Genomic DNA, 26,337 nt, shown 5'->3' with positions numbered 1-26,337 from the left:
TGTGGGCAGTGAGGCCGGTGGGCAGTGAGGGCGGGTGGGCAGTGAGGCTGGTGGGCAGTGAGGGCAGGTGGGCAGTGAGGGCCAGTGGGCAGTGAGGGCCGGGAGGAACCAGGAGGAACCAGGAGGGGCTGCCCAGAGGTGAGCAGGGAGAAGCCACTCGGCAAGACCAGGCTGAGCTGGAGCCGGTGAGCACAGAGCACCACCACCAGCCTCTCAGCAGCGTGTACAGGGAGAGGCTGAGGCTCAGTGCCTGCCTCAGAGCAGGGTTTCCAAATCGAGGATCATGACCTTCCCGTGGGTGATGAAATCGATCAGCAGGTCAAGATAAGCATTTAAAAAACATAGTAAGAATGAAAAAAAACAACAACACAAAAACCAGAGTACATCAGCCCTGGTAACAGCGTGTTCTGGGGATTAAATTATGAAATGTATTCCTTATGCACGTGGTGAAGAAACTTCTAGGGAGTCCTCGCTGTTCCTGGAATGGTTCTGTCCGGGGGCATAAGAGATCTGGCTGGACGGTTTGGGGTGAGGGAGGGGACAGTCATGGGGCGGTCTGGGGACACTCACCCTCACAGCGGCGCTTGTCAGGGGCCAGCTCGTACCCAGGGTCACAGCTGCACTTGTAGCTGCCCAGGGTGTTGAGGCACCGCTGCTCACAGCCCCCACGGTTGGGCCGAGAGCACTCGTCCACTTCTGCGGGTAGGAAGGAACGGGTATCAGTGACTCCCAGGCAAGAAGAGTCCCTCCTCCTCCTCCTGCTTGAGAGTCACGTCCAGGGCCCTCAGGCTTCCTGTGATGGCCCCCAGCCCCATTCTACAGTGGGCAGTCGGTCGTGAGCCACTCAGCTGGGAGGCCGTGGCCTCCAGGCCGCACCCAGCTCTCCATGGCTGCTCAGGACCCACTCAGTCCCCAGGGGGTACTTCTCATGAGAGCCCCAAAGGGACAGGCAGTACCCTGAAGCAGGGGCAGGAGGACCTCTCACAGTCTTTTCTCTGACCACACCGTTTACCGGGGCCTCAGGCAGAACACCCTGTCCGAGGTCGCATGGATGCCTCCTCCACGCTGCCCTGCTTCCTCCCTGAGCCCCTCGGTGCTTCCTGCCTCGCGGCCTCCTCTGCTCTCTGTACAAACTTCTGGGTGTTCAGGCAACGCCTGAATTGTCATTTCAATTCATAGTGGAGCACCTGCCACGGGTCAGCTACTTGTACTTGCTCTGTCATTTACTCAAGGAGGTATGCAGTTTTTCCGAGGGGTTGAGCTTTTCTCCCCATTTAGGCCATACATTCCAGGGCAGGGCGCTAGGTCTGTGTGTCCCTCACAGTCTTTGTGTTGAATGAGTGAATGAAGAAGGAATGAAGTCATCACAGCACTGTCTACAACAGCCAAGATGTGGATGGACGCAGACTAAAGGTCCATCAGCAATTGTGCCTGGGGTCAGCCATACTGTATTGTACACTTAAAAATGTTCAGGGGGGTAGTTCACATGCTAAGAGTTCTTATCAAATAAAATAAAATTTAAAAAAAAATAAAAGAAGGAATGGAGAAGATGGATTGGCTGTGGAAGTGGGAGGGGGGAGGGACCGGGGAAGGCGGCACCTTTGAAAAAGTTGACAGCAAAACCGGCTTTGTTAATGGACCCGTCAGAGACGAACTTGAGCCAGAGGCGGCTGGAGGTGCTCTTGATGTCATCAGGCTTCTCGTAGCCACAGTAGCGCCCGATGAGGGTGCTGCTCTCACTGTGCCCGTCTCGCACCTCCAGGTAGTCATAGGCGCAGCTGTCGTGGCGCTCAATCTGGGGGTCAGGGGCTCAATCAGCGGAGGAGCGCTGGTGGCCAGCACCCAACACCCGGAACCCGTGGAGAGGTGGGCGGTCCTGGGGGCACCTGGGGCGTGAGAGGATCACAGGGTCTCTGACCCACCTCGAAGGACTGGAAGGTGAGGCCCACGTGGAAGCCCTCGGACACCTGGATCCGCCAGATGCAGACTTTGCTGGGCCGGTAATCATCTGGGTAATTGGGCGACTGGATGTGGCCATTGTCCTTTTTCACATCTCCCCCACAGATGGCTTTGGGGACACAGTGTTAGGTGGGAAAAAAGGGAGGTCAGTGAGAATGCTCTGCCTTGCTTAGGAGTCCTTCTCCCCCCTCCTCCAGCCCTTCCCACATCCCCCCAGCTTCCCAGGGCCCTCCTTCCCATCCCAGCCAATCCCATGGGATCTCTTCTGGTGCCAGGAGGGGGTGGTTCTAGGATGCCAGGGACCCCATATACCTGACCACCCCCACCCCACTTTCACCCTCAGTACCTTCATAGACTGCAAAGAAGCCCTTCCCGACCCAGTTGCTACTGCTTCGGAATTCAACCCAGAGGCGGCTGTCCGTGGAGACGATAGGCTCAGGGAGTTTGCCCCCGCAGAAGCGGCCTGTGAAGATGGTGTGGGCAGAGGGGCAGTGAGGCCCAAACTGAGTCCCCCTCTCCTTCTCAATCCAGCCTGTCCCTCCGGAAGCCCCACCTCTCTGAGGGACGCAGGGGCTTGGGCTCCGGTCTGCACTGGGAACACATTCCCAAGACCGCACACCCTCCAGGGGGCCTGTGCCTGGTCCAAGGGCCAGCTTGGCCTTGACGAGCCAGAGAGAGACCTTCTAGAGCAGCGGTCGCCAACCTTTTGGACCTCACGGACCACCAGTGGTCCACAGACCACCGGCTGGTGACCGCTGTTCTAGAGGATTTCACGCACTTGATTGAGGGATAAGACAGGAGTCTTTCTGGAAGGAAAGGTGATTCCGCACAATAACCAACTGAACATGTGTTTTATTTACGTTTTTTTCTTTTGTTTCTTTTTTTCTTATTCTGCCTCCTCTTCCCCCCCAGTATTTACGTTTTCTAAAGAGCATATTACCTTTGTTACTTATTTTTTCTTATTTGATCTCCATGTAAACAATAACCGAGAACCAAAACAGTTTTCCTTGTACGTTATAAAATGTGTCATTTGATTCAAAGCAGGCATTGCCACAGGACCCCAGATAAATCCCAGAATCCAGAGACTGGTTCAGAAAATGCTTCCTTTGAAATAAAACCCAACAAGAACCCGCCCCCCCCAGGCGGATGAGGCTGCCCATCTGTGGGGTTCTTCACAGGCAAGGATCAACCAGGGATCTTCCTGGTAAGTGGGTGTTTCCCAGCTTTCAGCAAGGGACAGAGGGCGTTGAACTAGGAATGTAAGTTATGAAAATAAACGGCAGTCTTGGCAACGCTCACATGTCTGCAGGACAATGTGTCGTAATAACAGCTGCTTTAGGTAACGAATAAGAAGTTTCAAACGCCAGAGACTCGGGGGAAGATATGGTAAGCAAGGATTTGTCAGCCTGTGGAGACACGGGCTGTGGGACAAAGGTCCCGACGCTAACAACTGGTCCCGAGCGGCCTGGGGGCCCGCCCACACTGGAGAACAAATCTCACAGCTCCTCAGGCTGGGCGCCAATACCATCTCATTATGCCTCTCTTCAGCCTAACTCCTTATTTATTTATTTATTTATTTATTTATTTATTTTGGTTAATCCTCATCCAAGGATATTTTTTCCATTGATTTCTAGAGAGAGGGGAAGGGAAGGGGAGAGACAGAGAGAGGAACATCGATGTGAGAGAGACACATCGATTGGTTGCTTCCCACATGTGCCCTGACTGGGGATTGAGTCTGCAACCGAAGTACGCGCCCTTGACCAGGATCGAACCTAAACCCTTCAGGCCGAGGGCTGATGCTCTACCCACTGAGCCGAACCGGCTAGGGTTGACCTAACTCTATGTCTATTAAAGCACCTTCTGTTCTGGGGTCTGACCCACTCATTTCCTACTTACTCATCCCCCCTCAAGGAAAAAAGCACCCTCTGCAAATGAGTGTGGGCCTCTGCCATGTGGGGTGGCCCGCGTGGTGGACCAGGCAGCACCGTGGGCACCCTCAGGCCGGACCTTGCAGACAGAGAAAACAAAGCCTCTGAAATTGCCCAGGTGAGGAAGGGAACCTGGGACTTGGGATGTGCAGAATAGTGTGTCCATTTCTCAGATGCCTCCCTGATCCTTACATTGACGGCCACCAGGAGGGGGGCCCGGAAGCCTGTACCAAGGACTGTGAGGTCCAGACTGGGAAAGGGACTTGCCGGAAGTCCCCCAGCTAGTTAGTGATGCTGCCAGCGGGCCGGGTTCCCACGCAGGGTGTCGCCCTCAGCCAGGCTTGGGTCCCAGGGGAGGATGAGGTAGTTCTAAGGAGCAATCAGCGGACGAGGAGGCCGGGGTGGACTATGCGTTACCTCGGAGGGGCGCCTTCCTCCAAAAGCCATCTCGGACCTCCACGTAGTCGTACCAGCACAGGCGGCTACGGTACAGGTCCATGGATGTGAAGTTCAGAATGATCTAGAGGAGAAGGGAGGAGGGAGAGGGTTATGTGGCTCCTCACACCTCATGGGCCTCGCCGTCCAGCCCCATGACCGCTGTCCCGCTTTTGTGAGGCGGTTTGCTCTGGGTAATAAATAGTTAAAGGTTCCAAAAAGGAGTTCCTGGCACAGAAATATCATCTCTCCCCAGCCGTAGGCCTGTGTCAGTCAGCATCCTTCCAGGTACCACAGGCCAGTCCTCACTTAAAATGCATGGCCTGGTGAGCATGTGTATGAGACCAGCAGGCTCAGCTTACTGATTCCCTTAGGGAGGAGCCGTTGTTGGGGTGACACCCAGCTCTCCCTGTGGTCAGCTTAACTCATATAAATCACAGCACCTTTAGAGGGAAGAGGTCTCCTCAGTGAGAGGAAGGCCCAGGCGGCAGGTGGTAGTGGGTGTCTGAAATGGGAAGGAAGGTTCTAGAGAGAAGAGGCACAGGGAGGACCGGCAGGCCCCCATCATCACATAGTATTCAACACTGGTTCTGGGCAGAGGGTCATGCTAACTGCAGAGGGTTCCCTTCCAGATCTGAATCCTTCCCAGAGTGAGTTTAAGAAGCGTCCCTGTCAAGATGCTTAGGACTTAGAAGGATAAAACACATAGGCATGGAAAGATCACTTGGTGACAAAACTCAGACCCCAGTCACACAACCTGGGTTCGAATCTCCCTCAGGATTTCCTGCTGTGAGTCCTGGGGTCAGTCGCCCAACCTCTCTGAACTGCAGCTACCTCGTGTGTAAAATGAAGAACATCTCACCCTGATGCAGTACCTCACAGGTCCAGGCCCTGACAAGTGTCTCCCACTCATGAACTCATTTCAGCCTCTGAACTCATCACATGTTCACCTAATACTGGAGGAACGTCTGACACCTTGCTAAGTACCAACTCTCCCAGCAGGAGGGCACATTCGTCCCTAGAGAAGCACACTTTTCAGGAGGGAAACGGCCTCCTTGGTAGTTTCCAGAATGAGCCCTAAAGCCTGTTGTGTATTCTCTGTCCAACAAGCAGAGACTCCCGGGAACAGCTCACCGTGACTGTGAGGCGTATGCAGTGGGCGCACGATGGCCCGAGAGGCCCACCTGCTAGGTGCCAGCTGGGTCCCCTGCTGGAGGAGAAGGGGACCAGGAGGTCTGTCTCCCTCCTGGATCACTGCAGAGTTTCAGGCAGACGGAAAAAGGCCAGAATGAAAAAGATCCCAAAGCAGGTGCTGGGACTGCTGTCCGCAGCCAGCGTCCAGCTGTGACCTGTGGCCGGTCAAGGAAGGGCTTCTGGCTCACGGTCACTCTAACACTGACCCCGTCAGAATTCTTGGTGATTTCAGTATCCACGCAGATCAGTGATTTTCAACCCGTGTGCTGCAAGAATTTTTAAAACATGCAATAACTGACTATTTACAGTCAGGGACACTGACCTCTATTCCTAGATTGTCAAATAAAAAAATAGCAACAGCCAACACAACAATAGCAGTACGGTGTGAATGAATCAAAATTATACTTATAAAAAATTATATTTTGGCAGATTGGCAAAAAAATACGTTTTTGGTGTGCCCAAGTTCAGGAATTAGCGTATGTGTGCCATGAGATAGAATTGGTTGAAAATCGCTGACCTATATGATCCTTCCCCTGTCCTGGCCTCTCTGCTTTGTGACCTCCTCTCTCTCCCTCTCTGTCTCTTCTCAGCTATACAGAGCACAGATCCTAGATCTTATCATCCATAATCTCAAGTTCAAGGACTCCACTCTCCATCCACATGCCCGTCTTTCCTGGCTCACTCCCTCTGTACACTGAGTCCAGTCATCCTTCCAGTTGACCGCGATCTTCAATCCACTGAGCCTGCGGTGTTTGACTTACACCTCTAGGTGCTCACATCCCTCCTTCCCTAGATAGTCCATCTTTCTTCTTTTCCTTCGATTTATGAGTTTAAGTATGTTTGTGCTTGGGAACCTGATGTTATTGAGTGAATCCTGTTTTATAAAGTGCACTGATTATTCTTGATAATTCTTAATCATCACTGAGAGTCTTACTATAAAAATGTAAGTCCTAGGATACAGAAAAACTGAAGTTGAAAGTCCATTCTAGCTATGGAGCCAGTGTCTCATTACCCAATATTTTATCTTTTTAGAAAATGAGCAAATAAGATCACAGAGGAAGTTTCATTTGCTACGCAATCCTCGGGCGTAGCATGTAGTAGTTAATACATATTTCTTGAGTAGCATTTTGCTTTTAGGAATCTGTTCTACAGATATACTTGTCCCAGTGTATAATGATATGTTTCAAGATATTTATGGTAGCATTTGTGAAAACTTGGAAAAACCTAAATTAATATCCATCACTAGAGACCCGCAGGGGATGATTAAATAATTAAGTTAAGGGACACGGAGATGGTGGCATGCTGAGCAGCCAGGAAAATGACTGAGGTAGACCTCTGTGTGCTGACATGGAATAATGACCATGATTTACTGTTGAGTGAAGGGCAACTTACAGAAGACCATACACACATACACGTGTATCTAGAAGGTTCTGGAAGAACATCCCCAGTGTTACCAATGCTTAGTCACCTCTGAGGAGTGGGATTTGGAGAAGGATCAAAGGGAGAATATTCAGTTTTCATCCTGTTTCTATATTGCTAAACATTTTACAACATGCATATGTTATATCTAACAAACAACAAGAATCTCTTTTAAAGAGTTGCTGGATGGAAGAAGAAATGCAGAGGGCCGAGTGGGGGCACTCGGGCCTCTAAACTCACACCCCTAACCAGCACTCCGTGTGCCTCTCTGGGCCTGCCAATCAATTTCGCTCAGCAGCTGCACTAAGAACAGCAGCAACTGTCCCCTCCCCCTCAGAAACAATCCTGGCTCTGTCCAGGGTAGATCAGCTCAGACCCTCTGAAGAAGAAACCACACATGCCCAGTCGGGGGAACCCAGAGGGCCCACCCAAGACCTCCGACGTGGCAGAGGGACCAGAGGTTGCCCCACACAGGAGGCCGAGACCTGTGCTGGCGGTTGGGGGCATCCTATGGGGAGGTGCAGCCTTGGCTATATTGAGACCGGAGGTGTCTAATTAAATGTTGTAACAACTTGTCATGTGGAAACAGCTGTGCTCTAGTGGCAGGGACACTGCCCGCTGCCAAAGAAAACCTGGCCGGCTCCACCACTTCCTGGCGAGTGACTCTGGGCCCGTGGCCCGACTTCTTTGTGCCTCAGTGTCTTTGTCTGAAAAACGGAGGTGACCCTAATGGCTCCACTGGGGAGCTGGGAGCTGGGAGATTAAATGGGAGACGGGGTGCGGAGTCTCTGGGTGCACCCCAAGTGTGGGAAGTACTCCTCACGTTTGTTGGATGCTCTCAAGGAGGAATTGGGAGAACACGTCGGCCCTCAGGAACACACAGTCTGGCTTCAGTATGGCCTCGACATACAATCTTAGGCCCATCGTTTAACTCCTCTGTGCCTCCATGTCCTTATTTGTAGGATGGTAATGGCAATAGTACCTCCTCATAGGACTAAGGGACAATATAGGTGATTAATCGAGATCAATTAAATCAATATAGGTAAAGTCTCCAACAGTGTCTGACACATATATGTGTCATACATACAACCAATATATATATATGTTGCATATACATACAACTGTGTATGCCACTCCATAAATGTTAATTTCACTACTGGAGTGGAGTTTGCTTGAGATACTTTGATATCTGAAATCCTGGACGTAAGTCCAGAATCCTGGAAGTAAGAGGGAGGCAAAGGGGCCCTGGGGAAGTTGGCCAGGGCTCGCTCATTTAACAGATAAAGAACCGAGAATGGTAACAGCATGATGCTGACTGCACTCCTACTACGAGCGAGGCAGAGCTCTAAGCGCTTTACGTACATAGCCTCGTTTAATCCTCATATCAACCCCAGGAGGGAGGGACTATCACCAGGCCCATTTTACAAATGGGGAAACAAAGACACAGAGTTTAAGCAACTTTCCCAGTAAGAGCACAACTGGGAGTCACACTCAGGTGCTCTGTCCCTTTTTTTTTTTTTAAATCCTCACCCAAGGATGTGTTTATTGATTTGAGAGAGAGAAATATTGATGTGAGAGAGAAACATCAATCGGTTGCCTCCCATACACGCCCCAACCGAGGATCAAACCTAAAACCTTTTGGTGTACATACAGGACGATGCTCCAACCAGCTGAGCCACCCGGTCAGGGCTCAGGTACTCTGTCTCTGAAACTTACACCCTTAACCACTACTCCATGTGGCCTCCTCAGGCCTGCCAATCTATTCTGCCCAAAAGCTGTGCAAAAAAAACCAAGCATCAACGTTCCCTCCATCCTCAGTGCCCCAGACCCTTCAGTGCCTGAGAAGCAGGACTTAGAGGAGGGCCCAGCACAGGGAAGGGTCATCTGCCCATTAGAGGACAGAAGGTAGAGTCAGGGAAGGCTTTGCAGAGGAGGGAGAATTTGGTTTGGACCTTGAAGAACAGGCAGGATATGAGAAGGCAGGGATGGGAATGGGGGTGGTAAGTCCAAGAGGCCTCTTAAGTGTTTATCTTCTTGGCTCCTCTGCAGCATGTGACCATGATCTCCTGAAATCACTTTCCTGCTCCTACAGGCTGGCTTTGTTGCTTGGAAAACACTGTAAATCCTCTCGAGGGCAGCTGCTAACTACGTGCAGTGCAGAGACGTGGGGACCCTCAAAGAAACTTTCCCAAGTGGCTCTTTCTGTTTGACGTCCCCCTACGAGTACAGTTGTATAGGATAAGCTCACACTTCTGGCCATAAGCGGAGAACTGGGAAGACAGTGGAAAACAACCTCTCGGCAGCCAAAGAGATGTCAAAGTCCATCGGCTAACACAGGTGGGTTTATTTAAGGTTTGCTGTTGAAAGAGTGTAGACTTTGGAGTCAGACAGTCCTGGAATCGAGCGCTGGTTCCACCACGACTACTGTGTAAACTTGGGCAGATTTACTCACGCCCTTTGAGCCCTGGCTCCCTCATCTGTCCAGTAGGGATATTGGACCCACATCCCAAAACCGTTGTGAGGAGTAATGAAATCTCTCATGTAATATGCCTGGCACATAATTGTTAACAAAGAGCAGCTGTTATTATTGTATGATGTCATCTTCTTCCAGCTCCCCAACCTCTGTGAGCCCTTTAAATGCTCTATCCCCAGGGTTCATCTTTTTTTTAAATAATATATTGATTTCAGAGAGGAAAGGAGAGGAAGAGAGAGATAGAAATATCAATGATAAGAGAATCATTGATCAGCTGCTTCCTGCACGCCCTCTACTGGGGATTGAGTCCAAAACTTGGGCATGCGCCCTTGACCGGAATCGAACCTGGGACCTTTCAGTCCGCAGGCCAACACTCTATCCACTGAGCCAAACTGGCTAGGGCCCCAGGGTTCATCTTTGATTCTCTTACAACTCTAACAATTCATCCAGGGCCGTGGGTGGGTTTTATTTTTTGAATTTCTACAACCATGCATTGATTAACCTGAAATTTCTATCTATAGACCACATCTCTCCCTGGACCTTCTGGCAGGCCTCCAAAATAAGATGGGAAGTTTTCTGGGAATTATGGAGGGAGCAGGCTGGAGGCAAAGAGGCTCCTAGGGCAAGGCCATGAACCCACTAGAGACCAGGGCCAGCCCATGCCAGCCTGGAGCTACAGGGTTAGAAGCAGATGCTAACCAAGCTACCAAACCCCTGCTGGCCCAGCAAAGCTCCTGAACAGGAAAGAAAGCAACGCTCAGTTTATGCTCCTTGGGGCTGTCTCATGCCCCTTTTCATCCATAATGATCATATGCTCAATAATCATTAAGTATTATTATTATTCTCTGCGGTGAGATTTCCAAAGGCTGAAATAGTGAAGACCCTCAGCAGAGGACTGGGCAGGGCATGGTCAGTACAAAACAGCAAAAAGGACTGCAATTTTTGAGTTAGATTCAGAAAAAGAAGAAGAACAAGGAAGGGGTGGGTTCACTTTCGAGAGAAGATGGTAGAACGTTAACCAAGAGAGATGACGGAATTACTCAACCCTCAGTAGAAGTCTATTGTTAACAAAATAATCTTCAAATTATGAAAATAAAATAAGCATAGTTTGGAAAGGAAATGGAAGCTCAGTAACAAAGAAGGAGAGTCAGTGAGCAAAGTTAACTCTTGTTTCTAGGCTCAAAAATGACATCAGAGGACAGTCAAATAACTTGCAGATGTGATCAGCGTCTGTAATCTTGAGAACTCGGAAGGAAAGCTTTCCCAACTTCAGAAGGGGGGTATGTGATGTGTGCTTGTGTGCTGGGAACAGGGGTTGGGAGTGAATTCTGGGAATTGCAAACCACTGAGCTGAATGTCAATCCCAATTAAATGGATGGTCTGTGACCATTTAGAAAAGAAACACTTGATTACCAGGAGCCAATTCGCTTGAAACAAGGCATGTCACAAATTTCACTTCCATTTTTAAAAGGGGTTTTACTGACAAGGGGATCAGTGGACTTGTTTGGTAAGGCAACCCATCCACATAGTAAGGATTTATTAACCACTTCCTGTGACAGGGATATACATATGAAGAAGGTGTGGTTTCAGAAGAAGCTCACATCCCGGTGAACTAGGGGGTGACCTGTGGCTGGATGGCAATGACATTAAATGGGGTCATAGCAGGTAAAATAACTCTGCCCAGAGCCTGCCCATTAACGAGTCAAGCAAGGTCAGTTCAGAGGGAGATCTTAACTCTGCTTTGATTCATGTCCTCTTCAATAATTTGATCAAAGACCAGGTTCTGAAGACCCAGAAGGCCATGCATATCAGAATAAAAGGGATGGCCACCTGCTAGAGGGTGCAGTTTTGATTCAAAATGATCTTGAGTCAAACAATGTCACCATGTTCCAACCCAGGAAAATAAAGTCTTAGAACTGACTCTTGGGAGCAATAAAAATACAAAGGAAATGAAGCTCCTGAGTTCGGTGAGAAGTCTATACTCCATGTGAAAAGCCCGTGAATGGATCTCAGAAACACTAGAAAAGTGTCTGGCACACAGTAGGTGCTATCTGGGAGCTAGCCTTCGTTTATAGGCACTGGCGGAAGCCCCCCCTCACTGTAGTGCTGCGTCATTCTTGTGGGGCGGATGGGTTTATGATCCCCATGCAGGTCTCTCCCAGCCACACTGACTATGGGCTCCCACTCTGCGGTCCTGGCAGAAGAGGGGGTGCTCATTACCTTCTCCCCAGGTGTGACGGAGATGCGCCATACACAGTGCATGTGGGCGGAGTAGCCATTGGGGTACTCAGGAGAGGAGAAGTTGCCTGTGCTGTCTTGTAGGGTCTCTCCACAGGCTGTCAAGGGAAGGAAATAACTGAGTGGCTGGCTGCAGGGGCCCAATCCCCCTGAGCTTCTGGCCTCCCCACCCTGAGCCCTGGCATCTTTGCAGGAGAGGAAAATAGCTCAAGAGTGGGAGTCTGGGATGGTCCTGTCCCTTTAAGACCCAGCCCTTTCTCCTCACAGATAAGCTCACACCATCCTACCTCCCCGCCTAGTGCTGCAGGATGTCCTGTTGTCAAGGCAACTAGGTTCCAGAGTTAAGGTCAGGCTCCTTTGGTGAGCCTCACTCGTCCTCACTCCCTGAGAATTGCTCTGCTCTCTCCATTTTCTGCTCCTGGTGCCCTTCCCCCCACCCCCGCCCGCACCAGATCCTCAGAAGGTGGGTGGCTCAGTGTTTCACCATCACCTGATCCTAGCGCCAGTTTGGTCCATAACTTGAATACTACCCCTCCCTGGGGGCCCTTCCACCAAGCAGTCTCAGTGTTCTCTAAGGCTCTCAGCTTTAACTTCCTTGGTTCCAGGTCCTGGTCTCTGCCTGCCTGGGGCCCTGCCCTCCGCTCCTCTCCGGCTCATCCCTCCCTGCCCCGACCTGGACACTTGTAGAGCTTGCGGGCCTGGGCGATGTCCCCCTTGCTGAGCCGGGTCCTTTGGCCGATGGGAGGTTTCACCCCATTCACCTCGTACTTGGGAACAATGGTGTCCAGGAAGATGCCCCTGAGGAGGACAAGCCCGACCTGGGTGAGCATCTGATGGAAGGAGGGGTGGCATGTCTGTGTGCACCCAAGGTCATGACCCTGCCAGAGCCCAGACATTCCTCAGCAGGGTCAGGGACGGGTGGAGACATCTCACCCTGTCATTATGCTGCCCACTGACCAGCAGCCACCCTGCTCCGTGGCAGCCACACCACAGGAGCCTGGGGGAGCCCCAGGAACACTTTGGGAGGTCAGGACACAGGCCCAGGGTGCCCTGGGGACCCACTGGTGCCAAGCTCAGTCTGGCCCTGACTCCAAGCACCAGGAGACCTGTGGATGTGCCTCAGCCCCTGCTTCTGCAGCCCCTGGGCCGATTCAGCCCTGGCTGCACTTCTCCCAGGATGACCCAGTGCCAACGCTTTACCCTGTTGGCACAGCTGCTCTGACAGCACCTGGGACAAGGCCAAAGGGCAGGTTCCACCGCGGCCAGAACAGACCCTGGGGACAGCCCCACCATCAGTCCTCCTGTCCTCCTAGTTCCTGCCTTCAAAAGCCTGGGTGTTTCCATCTGGGAGGAGGGGAAGCAGGCAGCCCTTCACCTCCCCAGGGCCCCTGACTCACACCAGCTGGGTGGGACTCAGCAGGAGGTGGAGAGGGATGTGGTGAGAAATGTATGGGGGGCGGGGGGCTGTGGGCGTGGGGGACAGGATGACCTCACCACCCTTCCTCGGTCTCTGTCCCTCAGGTCTGGAGGCAGGAAGAGTGGGTCAGAAGGAGAGCTGAGGACAGGGGGAGGGCTGCTGTCTGGGACAGAGCCGGAGGGGGGGCAGATAGAGGATGAGGAAAGCCAGGCCTGGGAAAGGCCAGGCAGGAAGGAGTGTGAGGAGGATGAGGGTCGGTTCCCACACTAGGCTAATGAGAAGCTGGGTGGGGATGACTGGCCCATTACCTCCGGGTTCTAGCAGTGACTTTGGGAACCTGGGCCCGGGATAGGAGTAGGTGTATATGTGCTTGTCAGGTGGTGAGGGGGCTGGTCCAGGGCAGGAGCTGGCCTTCGCACAAGTTAGCCAATTACAAAAAAGGCAGCCAGATCAGAAAAATATGCCCCGCTCTGGTCTTCAGCAGAGGGGTAACCCAGCTCCTTTGGGCGGACACAGTTCTGGGCCACAGCGCACCACCGCCGGCAGAGTAGCTGGATTTCAGCCCCATGGGCCAGGTGTCCTCGGTGTGCACAGCTCTAGGTGAAGCACCCAGGCTGTGTGAGTCCCGGCCCTGCCATGGGCCCAGGGTAGAAGAGGACAGCAGGCCAGGCAGCACCCACGGGTCCTCTGCTTGGGGGCTGCAGCTGCCCAGGGCCCACTCTTGTCCTTGCTGACAACCCCAGCAGGGCAGCCTGGTGCAAAGTGGAGGCCCCAGAGGGCAGGAGAGTCTCTCACCTGGAGAATGTGTTGCGGGCATAGTGCATGATACTGTCAAAATCGTAGGTCTCCCCCAGGGACTCTACCTCTTGGACCTCCATCTTCAGGAAGTTATACTCCTGCCCTGAGAAAACCACGAAAAGGGGGTGGGGGTGGGAGGAGGTAGATCTGTGTGGGACACAGGGTGGAAAATGGGGTCCTCCCTGTACTTGCGAGGTGCCCCCCTACCTGAGGGTCCTGGGAGCAGCCAAGGAAAGCCTGGGGGGAGGGGCAGTCTCTAGAAGAGTGTCCCGCAGAGGGGCGGGGTGAAGGAGGACTTGCTGCAGGGAAGGCTCAAGGGAGTATGGGAAGGAAGCACCCATTTCTAGAACCACAGCAAGATGAAAGCAGTGAAGAGCGGAGGAGGCTGGGAGAGAGGGCGGAAACAGGAAGGGAGGGAAGAGAGCATAGCTAGGAGAAGGGAGAGGGAAAAAAACCCTTGGAGGGCAGAAGAGGCAACAGCAGAAGACTGGGCAAAAGTGAAGCGAAAGACTCAGACAGCACGGGAGTGGGCTGACCCCTCCCCAAACCCCACCCTGAGGGCCAGCTGGGTTCTGGCTGCTGCGGATGGTTCCTGTGTCCAGGATCTGGACCTGCGGTGGGGGTGGGGGTGCCCAAAGTGGCTCCACAACTGATCTGTGGTCCCTGAGCTGCTACTGGCTGGAGCAGATGCCTCAGGGGCGGGGTCTGGGCCAACCTGGGCCCTAGGCTGGGCTGGGACTACAGGCTGAGTTGATCAAAGGTGATGACTAGAGGGAGCAGCTGCCACCCCCAGCAGGGGCCCTGGAGAGGGGGCATGGGCAGGAGCCACGGCGTCCCGCCCCCTACCCCACCCCCCAGGTCGAAGTGCATACCTGGCTGGATGTTCTCACGCACGATGGAGACGTGGCGGTCCCGGTCGGGCCGCGTGTGCTCGTGCCAGAAGCCGATGACGTGGCCCAGCTCATGCACCACGATTCCAAACTTGTCACAGTTCTTGCCGATGGAGATGGCCTGCGGGCCCCCACCACGGCGACCCACGTAGGAGCAGCACCTGGAGGGCGGGGCCAGCTCAGGGGGGCGGTCCCGAGCTGGGGGAGTGCATCCACTCAGGGGCCCGGCTAGGCTGCCAGCGGGGCGGGAGTTGAGGGGCAAGGGAGGGGCTGGCAGGTACGCTCGGGATGTGTGCTGGCGTCACAGCCACATCCTGGGGAGCATTCCTGGGGAGATGCCTCAAGGCAGGAGGGAACGTTGACACAGATCTGTGCGCAGGTGGGGCAGCTGCAGGGCCCAGGGCAGAACAGGGGTTGGGGCATGGCCGAGGGTACACTGCCCAGGGGCCCCTGCTCACCCGCAGGGTCGATAGGTGAATACAATGTAGCTGTCCTCATCGGTGCGCTCCAGGAAGGTAACACAGGTGTGCTTCTCCCAGTGCCGCATGGCCTGCCGGAAGACTGCCCTCTGGCTGCCTGCGGGACAGAGGCGGCCAGGCTGTCACACTGTCAGGTGGGCCTGCCTCCACCCACTGCGCAAGAGTTCCCGCCTGATGGGCAGAGGCCACCGCCATGCAGCCGGACTGCTCACCAGTGAAGTTTCCCCCAATGACAAAGGGGATGACCCCATCAGGCCACACGCGCTCGGGTCTGGACGTCGCCGCCCGCCGGCTCCGGGACCTGCTTCTCCACCTCCCCGGGCTTCTCCTCCGAGGCTGCCCGTTAGCCTGCTGGCAGCTGGGGGTAGAGGTGTTTCCTGGAATTGAAATAATAAGACATTGGTAGCAAGTGAGTGAAGGGGGAGAGGGGGAAAGAAATTACAATCATTCTTCATTTGGGGGGGATTCCAGATTTACCCATCCACTACCATTTATTTGTAGCCCCCAAATCAGTACCCTTTAACTCTTTCTTTTTTGTAAGAGTTGAGACGATTTGAAATTTAACTTAAAACCAAGTTTAATTGTAGAGAGTTACCCACCATTTAGGCCACATCTAAATTTACTTTAATAAGTAATACTTTATACTTATTTCCTAGATTGAGGTTCAGTGTTTTCATTTTATTTGCCATGTCTAGGGTTAAACATTTATTACATTCCCCTCCCTTTTTTTAAAGTTACTCAGTTTTCAAAATATGTAACTGAGAGTCTACTAAAAGCAAAGCACTGTATTAGATTATTAGGGTGATTCAAATATGACCAAGATTTTGATCTTGTCATTAGGGAGTGTGTAATAAATACACTGGTTGGTAGGAGAAATGAGACAGGTACTCAGGTAATTCCAGAACAAGTTAGAAGATGTAAAAACCAGTCTCAACGTGGCTTCTTCTGTGTACCCGTGGTTCCCTCCGCTCTTTCATGGTCGTTTGCTGACAGGCTCAGGGCAGTGAAAAACCTGAGTCACTCAACACGCACCTTCCCAGTTGAGGTCCTACAAGATGGTGAACAAGTATGTTTCCCCGTCTACTTAGTGCCATGTTTTTGGCATTTCTGTGCTTTTTCTGTTGGTGATTTTGCTGTACAAAATGCTGCACTTTCCCCGCTGCACTTAAGTGCTGTCTGCTGTTCATATGTACAAGAGGCTGGTGATGTGTCTTATGGAGAAAATACATGTATCAGATAAGCTTCAGTCAGGCATGAGTCATAGTGCTGTTGGCCATGAGTTCAATGTCAATGAATCAGCTATATATTAAAAGGGTGTCTCTAAACAGAAACACACATAAGACAGGGCTACATGTATTGGTGAGTTATGAAAATTTTGTGACCACAGGCTCACAGGAACTTAACTGTATTTCTTTTTTTTTTTTTTAAATATATTTTATTGATTTTTTACAGAGAGGAAGGGAGAGAGATAGAGAGTTAGAAACATTGATCAGCTGCCTCCTGCACATCTCCTACTGGGGATGTGCCCGCAACCAAGGTACATGCCCTTGACCGGAATCGAACCTGGGACCCTTCAGTCCGCAGGCCGACGCTCTATCCACTGAGCCAAACTGGCTTCGGCTGTATTTCTCTTAGTGTTCGCTAATTCAGTGTTCAAAGTGACTGAATAGAGTGACTATAAAGTTATTCCATAACTTCGTGCAGAGCTACCACGCACAGTGAGGGTTGACTGTAACGAAAAAAGGGAACAGTGGGGTACTGGGAACTGTGGGGACCTGAGACTGGGAAATGTTCCCTCTCGTCCAATAAACCTTCATGTTTGTGGCACGTATAGAACTTGATACATTCTTGTACGTATTCCCAAACACATGTTCTCATTGGACACCGTAGCGCTCTGGGATGGACAGGGAACGTCACTATCTACCTTGACAGATGAGGAAACTAAGGTCAAGGTCACGTGATGGGTTAGTGGTGGCCTAGGTCAGTGATGGCGAACCTATGACCACGCGTGTCAGAGGTGCCCCGCGAACTCATTTTTTGGTTGATTTTTCTTTGTTAAATGGCATTTAAATACATAAATAAATATCAAAAATATAAATCCATGTTTTACTATGGTTGCAAATATTAAAAATTTCTATATGTGACACGGCACCAGAGTTAAGTTAGGGTTTTTCAAAATGCTGACACGCGGAGCTCAAAAGGTTCGCCATCACTGGCCTAGGTGATCCAGCTCCATCCTCCATTCTGCTCTCAGGTACTCAGGTAATTCCGGAACAAGTTGTCCCCTGTCTATTAGTTCCCACTAAGGTCTAGTAAGACTTGCTAGTTACCAGGTCATCCTCCAATGCCAGCTGCTCTCTGGGGTAGTTTGATTTTCACTCCATGAACTGCCCATGCAAGGGCAGCTGGACAAGACAACTGCCTGGCACCACCAGAGTGTGCCCAGAACAGGCTCCAGGTGAGCATCCGCACCCTTTGGTAATAGGAGAGCGACCGTGCTCCAGGGCAGTGAGGAGGTTGAACAGAAGTGAGCTATCCCAGGCCTCATCCTTCCCACCCATTCACAAGTACCAAGTGGGTTGGTAGGTGTTTGGACCACATCCAGGAATAAGAAGGACCCATCTCTGACCTTGAATAGCTTTGAGTCCAGCTGGGAAGACAGACACATAAACAAATCGTTGCAATGTAGAGCAGTAGGTGAGATGCTAACAATGTAAGCGCAGAGCAGAGAGAGCATGGAGGCACAGTCATGTCTTGGGGGCAGGGGGGCTGGCGATCAGGGAAGTTTTCACAAGAGAAACTCTTACAATGGGCCTGGGAGGATGCAAGAAGCTTGCAAAGTGGGAGCAGGAGGAGAAGCCAGGGGGGCTTGTGGGGGTGAGGAAAGAGCCTTGGGTTTGGAGTGAGAGGCTTGGTTCCTGTCCCAGCTCTGCCACTGACCAGCTTTGTGATTTTGAGCAAGTCACATTACCTCCGTGAACCTCAGTGTCGCGGGAGTTGTCCTAACAGCTACCTTTGAAGGTGGTTGGGGACAGTCAAGTTAGACAGTGCTTTTGAAAGTACTTTGTAAACTGTAAGCCAAAAGAAGGTCAGTTCTTAGCTCCTGGGAATGTCTGGGGAAGGGATAAAGATATCCTAAGGCAGTGGTTCTCAACCTTCCTAATGCCGCGACCCTTTAACACAGTTCCTCATGTTGTGGTGACCCCCAACCATAAAATTATTTTCGTTGCTACTTCATAACTGTAATTTTGCTACTGTTATGAATCGTAATGTAAATATCTGATATGCAGGATGTATTTTCATTGTTACAAACTGAACATAATTAAAGCATAGTGATTAATCACAAAAACAATATGCAATTATATATGTGTTTTCCGATGGTCTTAGGCGACCCCTGTGAAAGGGTCGTTCGACCCCCAAAGGGGTCGCGACCCACAGGTTGAGAACCGCTGTCCTAAGGGAAGACAAGCCCTTATGCTGAGTTCAAGCTCATGGCCTCTGTCCCGGGAGGCCAGGAGGGTCCCGGTTTCTCCAATTCTGGAACCCATTTCTGAGACACAGGAGGGCGAGTCCGTACCCAGTGTACCTGCAGCTGTGATGGAAGACCTGCGGATCGTACGCTGTCTGAAGTCCGAGGCCTGCTGCACCTGGAAGGCCCTCAGATCCTCCTCATCCAGGGCGATGTCCCCGAGGAAGGCAGCTAGAGGGGAAAGAAGAGGCCAGGTGCTGAGTGAGTCCTCCTACCCAGCACTGACAGCCCCAAACCTGTGGGCACACCCCAGCCCCCACAGCAACTTTACTCCTAACCCTGAGGAAGGCGGGCAGTGGGGGCTGACCGGGATCTCTTGGGAGACTCATGCTTCCTTTTTAGTTGGGATCCCAGCAAAACTGATGCCCAGCCCCTAGAGACCTTTAGCTCCAGGAAGACACAGTTATGTCATTTATTCCATCGTTCTTGCGCAAATACTTAGTCAGTACCCACTGTGGGCCAAGCACCACTCCAGTGATTAGCAAGACAAATGAGGTCCCTGCTCCGGTGGAGCTGACCTTCAACAACACACAAGTAAACAAAGACTGAGTTTGAGAATTCCAGACGGTGGTGGGTGCTATGAAGGAAATAGAAGGTCAGATGATAGAGTGTCCACTTTATGGGCCCATAACCTTGGCAGTGTGCTGAGCATGTGGTAATCACTCCACAAATGCTGTGTCAATTATAATGAGGGGGAGATAGGAATAAAAAGTGGAAGAGACAGGAACTTTAGGAAAACCGGGACACGTGATGGGAGCTTCCCAGCCAGGAGGAAAAGGGTTAATAGTTCAAGTGACTTCCATTTAGTCTCAGGGTCCCCTCTCTGGAGGAAGAAAGTACTGGGGGGAAGGAGCTCCCAGTGTTTCTGGAGAGATGGGCTAAACAGTCTCTCCTTCTTGAGAAATTAGGAGCCAGAGGAAACAGGCCGCAGAGCTGAGCGCTCTGGAAGGAGCTCAGACGTAAGCTTCACGCAGGGCTGGGGTTAGGGGGGGCGGATGCAGGAGGCGGAGCGGAGGGCAGCTTCCCTACAGCTCCACCCTGGCAACATCTGCTTCTCATCCCAGTGCTACACAGGCCTGGTGGGCAGCATGACACAAGTTGTTTTAACCTTGAGGCCTTGCACACACACAGGTTCCTCCTCCTTAGATGGCCAGCTGGGTGGACACACACATACACACACACACACACACACACAGAATCAAGATACACGGGGTTCGTGCTCCTACAGACACAGGGTGACATCCACATTCATGCCATCAAACAGAGCTCCGCAAAGTCACAGGAACACCCCTGCACACAAGTCCAGTGCCCACACCTCCCTGAAAGGCGTGCGGCACTGGATAATGTTTGTCTGAGTGAAGCATCACGTTGCTATTCTTTGGGCCTGCAAACATGTGCTCACAGATACACACTCTTCTGTAGCTGACCGAGAGCTGGATCGGCAGAGTGTGGGAGTGACTTGAGCAGTTATCGAGGTCAGCTCTCCCTTTTACAGATGCAGAAACTGAGGCCCAGAAGGGAAATGATTTAGCTAAGACCATGCTGATAGACACTAGACAGGCAGGATTTATAGTTCAGGCCTCCTGGTTCCCAGTTCAGTGCTTACTGCACTCAAGGTCATTACTTTTGTAAAACCCCTATTGTAAATACATATACACAAAAACAGACACTCAAACACACACACACGACAAAAAAATACACACACGGTCACAGACAGTCCCAAAAAACACACATGCACAAGCTCCAGCACACACAAACCGACTCTAAGTTCTGAACTCATTAAGCCAGTAACAGTAGCGATAATGATGCCTGTATACTAGTAAATGTCTGTTGAAATTTATGTGGTGTTTTCCAGGTGACAAAGTACTTTCACAATAATGAATTCGTTTAATCCTGGCCCACCCAGTACATGCCCATTAAGCCATACTCCACCCATGCACTTGCCTAGGAGTGTCCATTACAAACTCACGGAGAGATAACCTCCCTGACTTCAGAGATCAGAATACTTGGGCCTAAGAGGGGAAATGACTTGTCCAAAGTCACCAGCCCATAAATGACCCAGGATCTCTTCCACCACATGGAAAAGATTCTCTTATTAAAAATGCTACCCCTGGCTCAGCAACTGATGGGACAGCAACAGAAGACACTTCTCAGCTGACATGCAAAGGTAGCCTTAGCAAGGATATGGGATGCGAGGTACATCCCAAGGGAGCAGTGGTGGGTTTCTACAGGCCAACCTTCACACAGGCCCTCACAGGCCACATGAACGGCCCCAGACACTGCACTTCCAGGCTCACGCACCCACAGCCATGGACATCACCACATACACGTGTGGCTGGACATTTAGACTCCTCTTTGGACATAGCCACAAAGAGCAAGGTCTTTGGAGTCAGGCAAATCTGTCTTTGAATCCCAACTTGGCTACTTCTGGCTGACAAGTCATATAGACTCTGCTAAACCTCAATTTTCTCTTATATTTAGAGGAGCTAATAAAAGAATCTATCTCCTAGGATTTATTGACATGAAAGAAGGCATGTAAATGAAGCACCTAGGACAAAGCCTGGAGCATAGCAAGCACTGTTAATGGACACTGTTAATATTACCCTGATAACAATCCCATAAGCTCCAGTTCAGCTCTCCACTTTCTGGGGGCACACGGGTTCACCCACAGGGGCCTCCTGGCTGAGTGAAGCCCGAGTGCTCAGAGCTGTGCTGGCCTGTGGGACAGGGGCAGTGAGGAGGCCAGTGGAAGGCTGGACAGGCCCTGGGCTGGCCACAGAGCTTGTCTGCATAGCCAGTGCCCTGGGGTGGGGATGTCATGACTGAAGAATGCGTGGGAACTGTGGGGGCGGGGAGAGATGAGGTGGGCAGGAGAGCCTGATGGCCAGGAGCTAGGCCTGAAGGCTCTGCCCATTTGGGATCCCCACTAGGGGACTCTAGGAAATCTGGATGCTGGGGAGTCCAGGACTCCCCTCCTCTTATGGAAAAAAGCCCTGGGGTCAAGGTCAGGACAGTAGTTGTTTTTAACATGGAATCGAAAGTTTTTGTTTTGTTTTGTTTCCTGGCTGTAAACCAGCCAGGAGCACTCATGGCTGCTCCATCACTAGGTCTCAGGAGTAGGAGAGAAAAGAAGAGAGCCCACTGGATCCCATGTACCCATCCTTCAGGTTGGCCTCTTGATTTTACACTCTCTTCCTCTGGGGTGTGGCAAGGCACCTCTTTAGGGGGGGATGGAGAGGAGCTGTCTGGTGAGATGAAACCCCAACACCGTGTGTACTGGGCATACACGGGTCCATCACACAACTGCAAGCTTCTATCTGGGACAAGGCATGTTCAAGCTCCCACAAATGTTCATACTTAATCACAAGTGTCCACTATGCACAGGGGCATATTTGCACACACATGCACTCAGAAGTACACACATGGATAGCTGAAGAGAAGACTTGCCCACCAAACAGGGGCACATCCACAAATGTGCAAAAACACACTCAACCACTTTCCGGTGTAAGCCCTAGTATTTTCCTGCATGCAAATAACTGTATGTGCATACCCCATTTCCTATGCCATGCCATCGAAGGAGAAGGGTACCTTTAGAAATAGTGAGTGTGGGAGGTAGATAGGTAATTAGTCGAATCCTCTGGATATCCTTAGGAGGTCCTTAGTGGCCCGAGGAATAACATATTCTACTCCTCCCTCTTCCCCCCAAATCTCTGGAGAAACCAGACTATTTGAGAGTTCCTTCCCCTGGGGAGTCCCATTGGTTCCCCTCCATCTGGAGCCCAGGGAGATTGTAAGTCTTTTCCACCTCCCTTGGGGCACGTAAAAGAGAAGGTGACTCAGGGGGCAGGGGCACAAGTGGGAAGGTGATTCATTCAGAGTGTCTGGAGGGGGAATGTGGTCTGGCAACAGAAGGGATTGCAGCATCCTGAGCTTGGAACCTATTCCTCTGAGGCTGGGCCACGAGGCTTCCGGGGTGAGGGTGGTGATGAGGGCTGGTGAGCTAATGGCTCACTTCACCTCCCAAAGCAGACCTCTGAGCTGCCAGGTGAGGCTGAAGTGAGGCCCTCGCTGGCTAGGGAGCAGTGCTATGGTCTTCCCTGCTTATGGGAGCAACTGGGTCCCAATTCCTGCCTCCAAGTCTCTCCCAGAGCCCTGCCAAGTCACCCGGGCAGCCACATGGAGCTGGGTGTCTCGGGGAAGGACCCCCTTGATGGTTTGGCAACCTAACATCGACGAAATCAGGACTTGCAATCTCCCTGGGCAAGAGTGAGTGAGCAAAGGGGGGGGCGGCAGTGCTCAATGGAACCAGCTCCCAGCACACACACAAAGACCAGCTCGGTGTCCTGCTTATTGCTCTGGTTTTGCCCAGAAGATCCAGAAACCTCTCCAGGGCATGAAGGGTCTTCATTTTGCCCTTACTGCCGAGTTGTGTCTGCAGTAAGGGCAAAGAGTGCTGTGTCTGACAGTAATAGCAAGAATGAAGCAGCCTCGCTATCCTGAGAGATCGCAGGTGAGCCGGAGAATCAATGGGGCTTTCATTCTTGGTCCTCTGTGCGCAAGGAGGAGGAGCAGGAAGAGGAGAGACCTGGAGAGGGTCCTGTGAGCAGGGGTAAGCAGGCACATCAGGTGCATCCAAAGGAAGGACAGGCATGCCTTGGAGATGTTGCAGGTTTAGTTCCAGACCACCGCAATAAAGTTAATACCACAATAAAGCGAGTCACACGAAAATTTTGCTTTCTCAGGGCATATAAAAGTTACAGTTACGCTATATTGTAGTCTATTAAGTGTGCAATAGCGTTGTGTCTAAAAATGTACATACCTTAATTAAAAATATTTTAATGCTAAAAAATGCTAACAATCATCTGAGTCTATTGGGAAAATGGCACTGACAGACTTGCTTGACGTAGGGTGTCACAAACTTGCAATTTGTTAAAAACACAATTATCTGCGAAGCACAATAAAATGAGGAATGCCTGTAGAGCCACCTCCAACCTGGAGGTCAGGGATCAGAGGGAGCAAGAGGCAGGGCCTGGCAGGAGAAACAGAGAAAAGAGCCTGGGGACCTGAGGGTTGAGGATGTGGGTGTGGGGTCTTAAGGATTCTGGGCGGAGGGAGGCAGGGCTACACCAGTCACACCCAGGAGGGAGGCCTGATCTGACCCTGATTCTTGGCCTTGTCAGGCTCTTGGGCGCTCTCAGCCACCCTCAGGTCTGGCCCAGCTCCCCACCAGCCTCACTTCACCCTGGTGTAGAGCTTTCTCCAGAACCCTTGTTTGAAGTTCCAAGTCAGCCAGCCCCACCCTAACATGAAATCTGAGACTAGGGATACAGCCCTCAGCCTCCTGCTGCTCTGAAAATCACTCCCAACTTCCAACTAGTAGTGAAATATGTCAGATTGACTTCCTACCCATTCTTTAAGGCCTTGCTCCAGCCTGCCTCCTCCATGAAGGCGCCCAAACCTTCCCAGCCTGCTCTGCTCCCCGTTTCTCCACCACCACCACCATACCCGGGCTGCAGGGGGGACGGAAGCTCCTTGAGCCTTGAGGGTCTTTCCCTCCAAGGTAGCACACACACCTCTTGGTTTGTGCTGTTGGTTACTTCCCCATGTATTGTCCCCTCCTGGACAGCAAGGTCCTTGAGGGCAGGGGCCATGCCTGACATTTCTCTGCGTCTCCCACAACTTCAAGCCCAGGGCCGGACACATACTAGTAAGTGACACAAAGACAGAGTTGGGGAGACACTCACTTTTCCTGAAAACCAAGCCAATCCGCTCCAAAAAAAAAAAAATGAAGTGAGAGCAAAAAAAAAAAAAAAAAATGAAGTGAGAGTGTGGGACACAGAAAACGGAGTAGACAGCCAACATTTATTTGGTGCTTATTTATTATTTATTTAGCGTGCGTTAAGCTCTAATAAGTGTTTTATATATATATGTTCTCATAGTTACCCCTTACCACCAACTCTGCAGAGAGGTGTACTGTCAGTTCCATTTTACAGGTGAGAAAAGTGAAGTTCACAGATGCTAATTAACATTCCCAAGGTGGTACATCTAATGAGTTGAGGATCCAGGATTGACAGCTAGGCCTGCCTGCCCACGCTCTGTCCACTTAGCCTCACGCCCACTGGAAGCCCAGGGAGAAAGATGACAGCTAACTCGGCAGTTTACCCACAGCCCAGCAGGGGTGGGGGATGAAGGGCAGAGGGATTCGGTTTCTCTGTGGGAAGAGGTTCCTATTCTGCAGTTTTCTGTGATCCATCCACCCAAAGATGGGTCCCCAGGGTCAGGACTCCAGCAACCTGCCCCCCTCCCACCCCTTGCGCCACACACAGGCACTCCTAGAAGTCCAGGAGCTGTGCCACTCACTGCCTCTGGCTCTGGCTCTTTGGAGAAAGGCTGAAGTCAGAGGCAGGAAGTCAAGGAAAGGTTCTGATATCTTATGCCCTGTGTGTTCTCTTGTCCCAAGCAGCCTATTCAGGGTCATCGGATCAGGCAAAGAGCCGGAGTGCCTGGCCATCTGGTCACTGCTGGGCAGGACCTCTCTGGGCCTAGCAGGAGTGAAGAGGTTACACAGTCTTCATGGACAAAGAACACACACACACACACACACACACACACACACACTCCGGGCCCTGACCTCAGCTAATAGCTCTCCAGTGTCTATGGCCAGAGAGAGCGGATATGCAGCGTCTGAGTTCTCTGTGTTTCCCCCCAGCTGGGCCTTGGGGAGCGCCTGGCACACAGGGGCAGAGGTAGGTCCCCTCCTGCACTGGCTTCTCTGACTTTGACAGCTGTCTCCTCCGCCCCAGGACGGCTGCTGTGCTGGTGGGGACCCCCGAGACACCCAGGGACCATGATCTCAGAGGATCCCTGGAAAAGCCTTCTCCCACTTGTGCCGGGTGGGGGCCTCAGGAGACCTGCTCCTGGGAGATGCGGGTCACCCCAAACCGGGAACCCGGAGACAGATGTGCATTCCCAGGGCAGCCCAGGCAGACAGGCTGGAAAACATCAGTGTCCTAGAGCCAGAGGCTAGGGAGAAGTCTCTCTCTCTCTCCTCTCTCTCTCTCTCTCTCTCTCTCTCTCTCGTTTGGCCAGAAAAGTTTCCTGCGGGAGGAAAAGCCTCCTTGGCTGCAGGTTTCTCTCAGGACCCAGGGAGCTTGCCCCCAGGAATCCTCTAGGAAGACAAGAGGCATCGGCTTCCACCAACGGCCCAAAAGTTCAGTCTTAAAAGTCCCCCAAACTTCCCCTCCCTCTCTCCCTCCTTCTTTTGTTCCCCACAGCATTGCCAACCAGGCAGCTCCAGCATTCCCACACCGGACCGTCCTCCCCCCACCCGAACCCCGGCAGCTCGCGCCTCCCGGCCCGGCCGGCCCCCGCCGGCCCTCGCGCCCCGCAGGCCGCAGGAGGAGGGACGCCTACCCGCCTTGCAGGGGTCTTTGTAGTTCAGGGGCTCCGCGTCGTCCTCCTCGCCCAGGTCATAGGTGTAGTCGGCCAAGTCCAGCGGGCGGCCGGGGCGCGGGAGCAGCAGCAGCCCGAGCAGCAGCGGCAGCGGCAGGCGGGCCACGCCGGGCATGCTGGCGGCGG

The 26,337-nt window shown here is 52.0% G+C and overlaps 1 protein-coding gene across 1 annotated transcript in view; it reads right to left on the bottom strand.

Moving 5' to 3' along the window:
• The window catches only part of BMP1 (bone morphogenetic protein 1), a 31,385-nt gene extending 5,054 nt beyond the window's left edge, over positions 1-26,331 (bottom strand). The window contains exons 1-13 of the mRNA XM_014466164.1: positions 26,173-26,331; positions 18,808-18,930; positions 15,443-15,607; positions 15,210-15,327; positions 14,734-14,912; positions 13,859-13,964; positions 12,320-12,444; positions 11,629-11,744; positions 4,305-4,407; positions 2,306-2,422; positions 1,923-2,068; positions 1,600-1,795; positions 548-696 (exon numbers count right to left, since the gene is read on the bottom strand). Of these exons, the coding sequence (XP_014321650.1) occupies positions 548-696; positions 1,600-1,795; positions 1,923-2,068; positions 2,306-2,422; positions 4,305-4,407; positions 11,629-11,744; positions 12,320-12,444; positions 13,859-13,964; positions 14,734-14,912; positions 15,210-15,327; positions 15,443-15,607; positions 18,808-18,930; positions 26,173-26,326 (1,797 nt within the window). The 5' untranslated portion in view covers positions 26,327-26,331. The remainder of the gene's footprint in view (positions 1-547; positions 697-1,599; positions 1,796-1,922; positions 2,069-2,305; positions 2,423-4,304; positions 4,408-11,628; positions 11,745-12,319; positions 12,445-13,858; positions 13,965-14,733; positions 14,913-15,209; positions 15,328-15,442; positions 15,608-18,807; positions 18,931-26,172) is intronic.
• Positions 26,332-26,337: the final 6 nt, after the last annotated feature.

Source organism: Myotis lucifugus, unplaced genomic scaffold (genome assembly GCF_000147115.1).
Source record: "Myotis lucifugus unplaced genomic scaffold, Myoluc2.0 scaffold_328, whole genome shotgun sequence".
Taxonomy (NCBI): Eukaryota; Metazoa; Chordata; class Mammalia; order Chiroptera; family Vespertilionidae; genus Myotis; species Myotis lucifugus.
The sequence above is the reverse complement of the archived record's forward strand: the minus strand, read 5'-3'. Positions and strand labels throughout refer to the sequence as shown.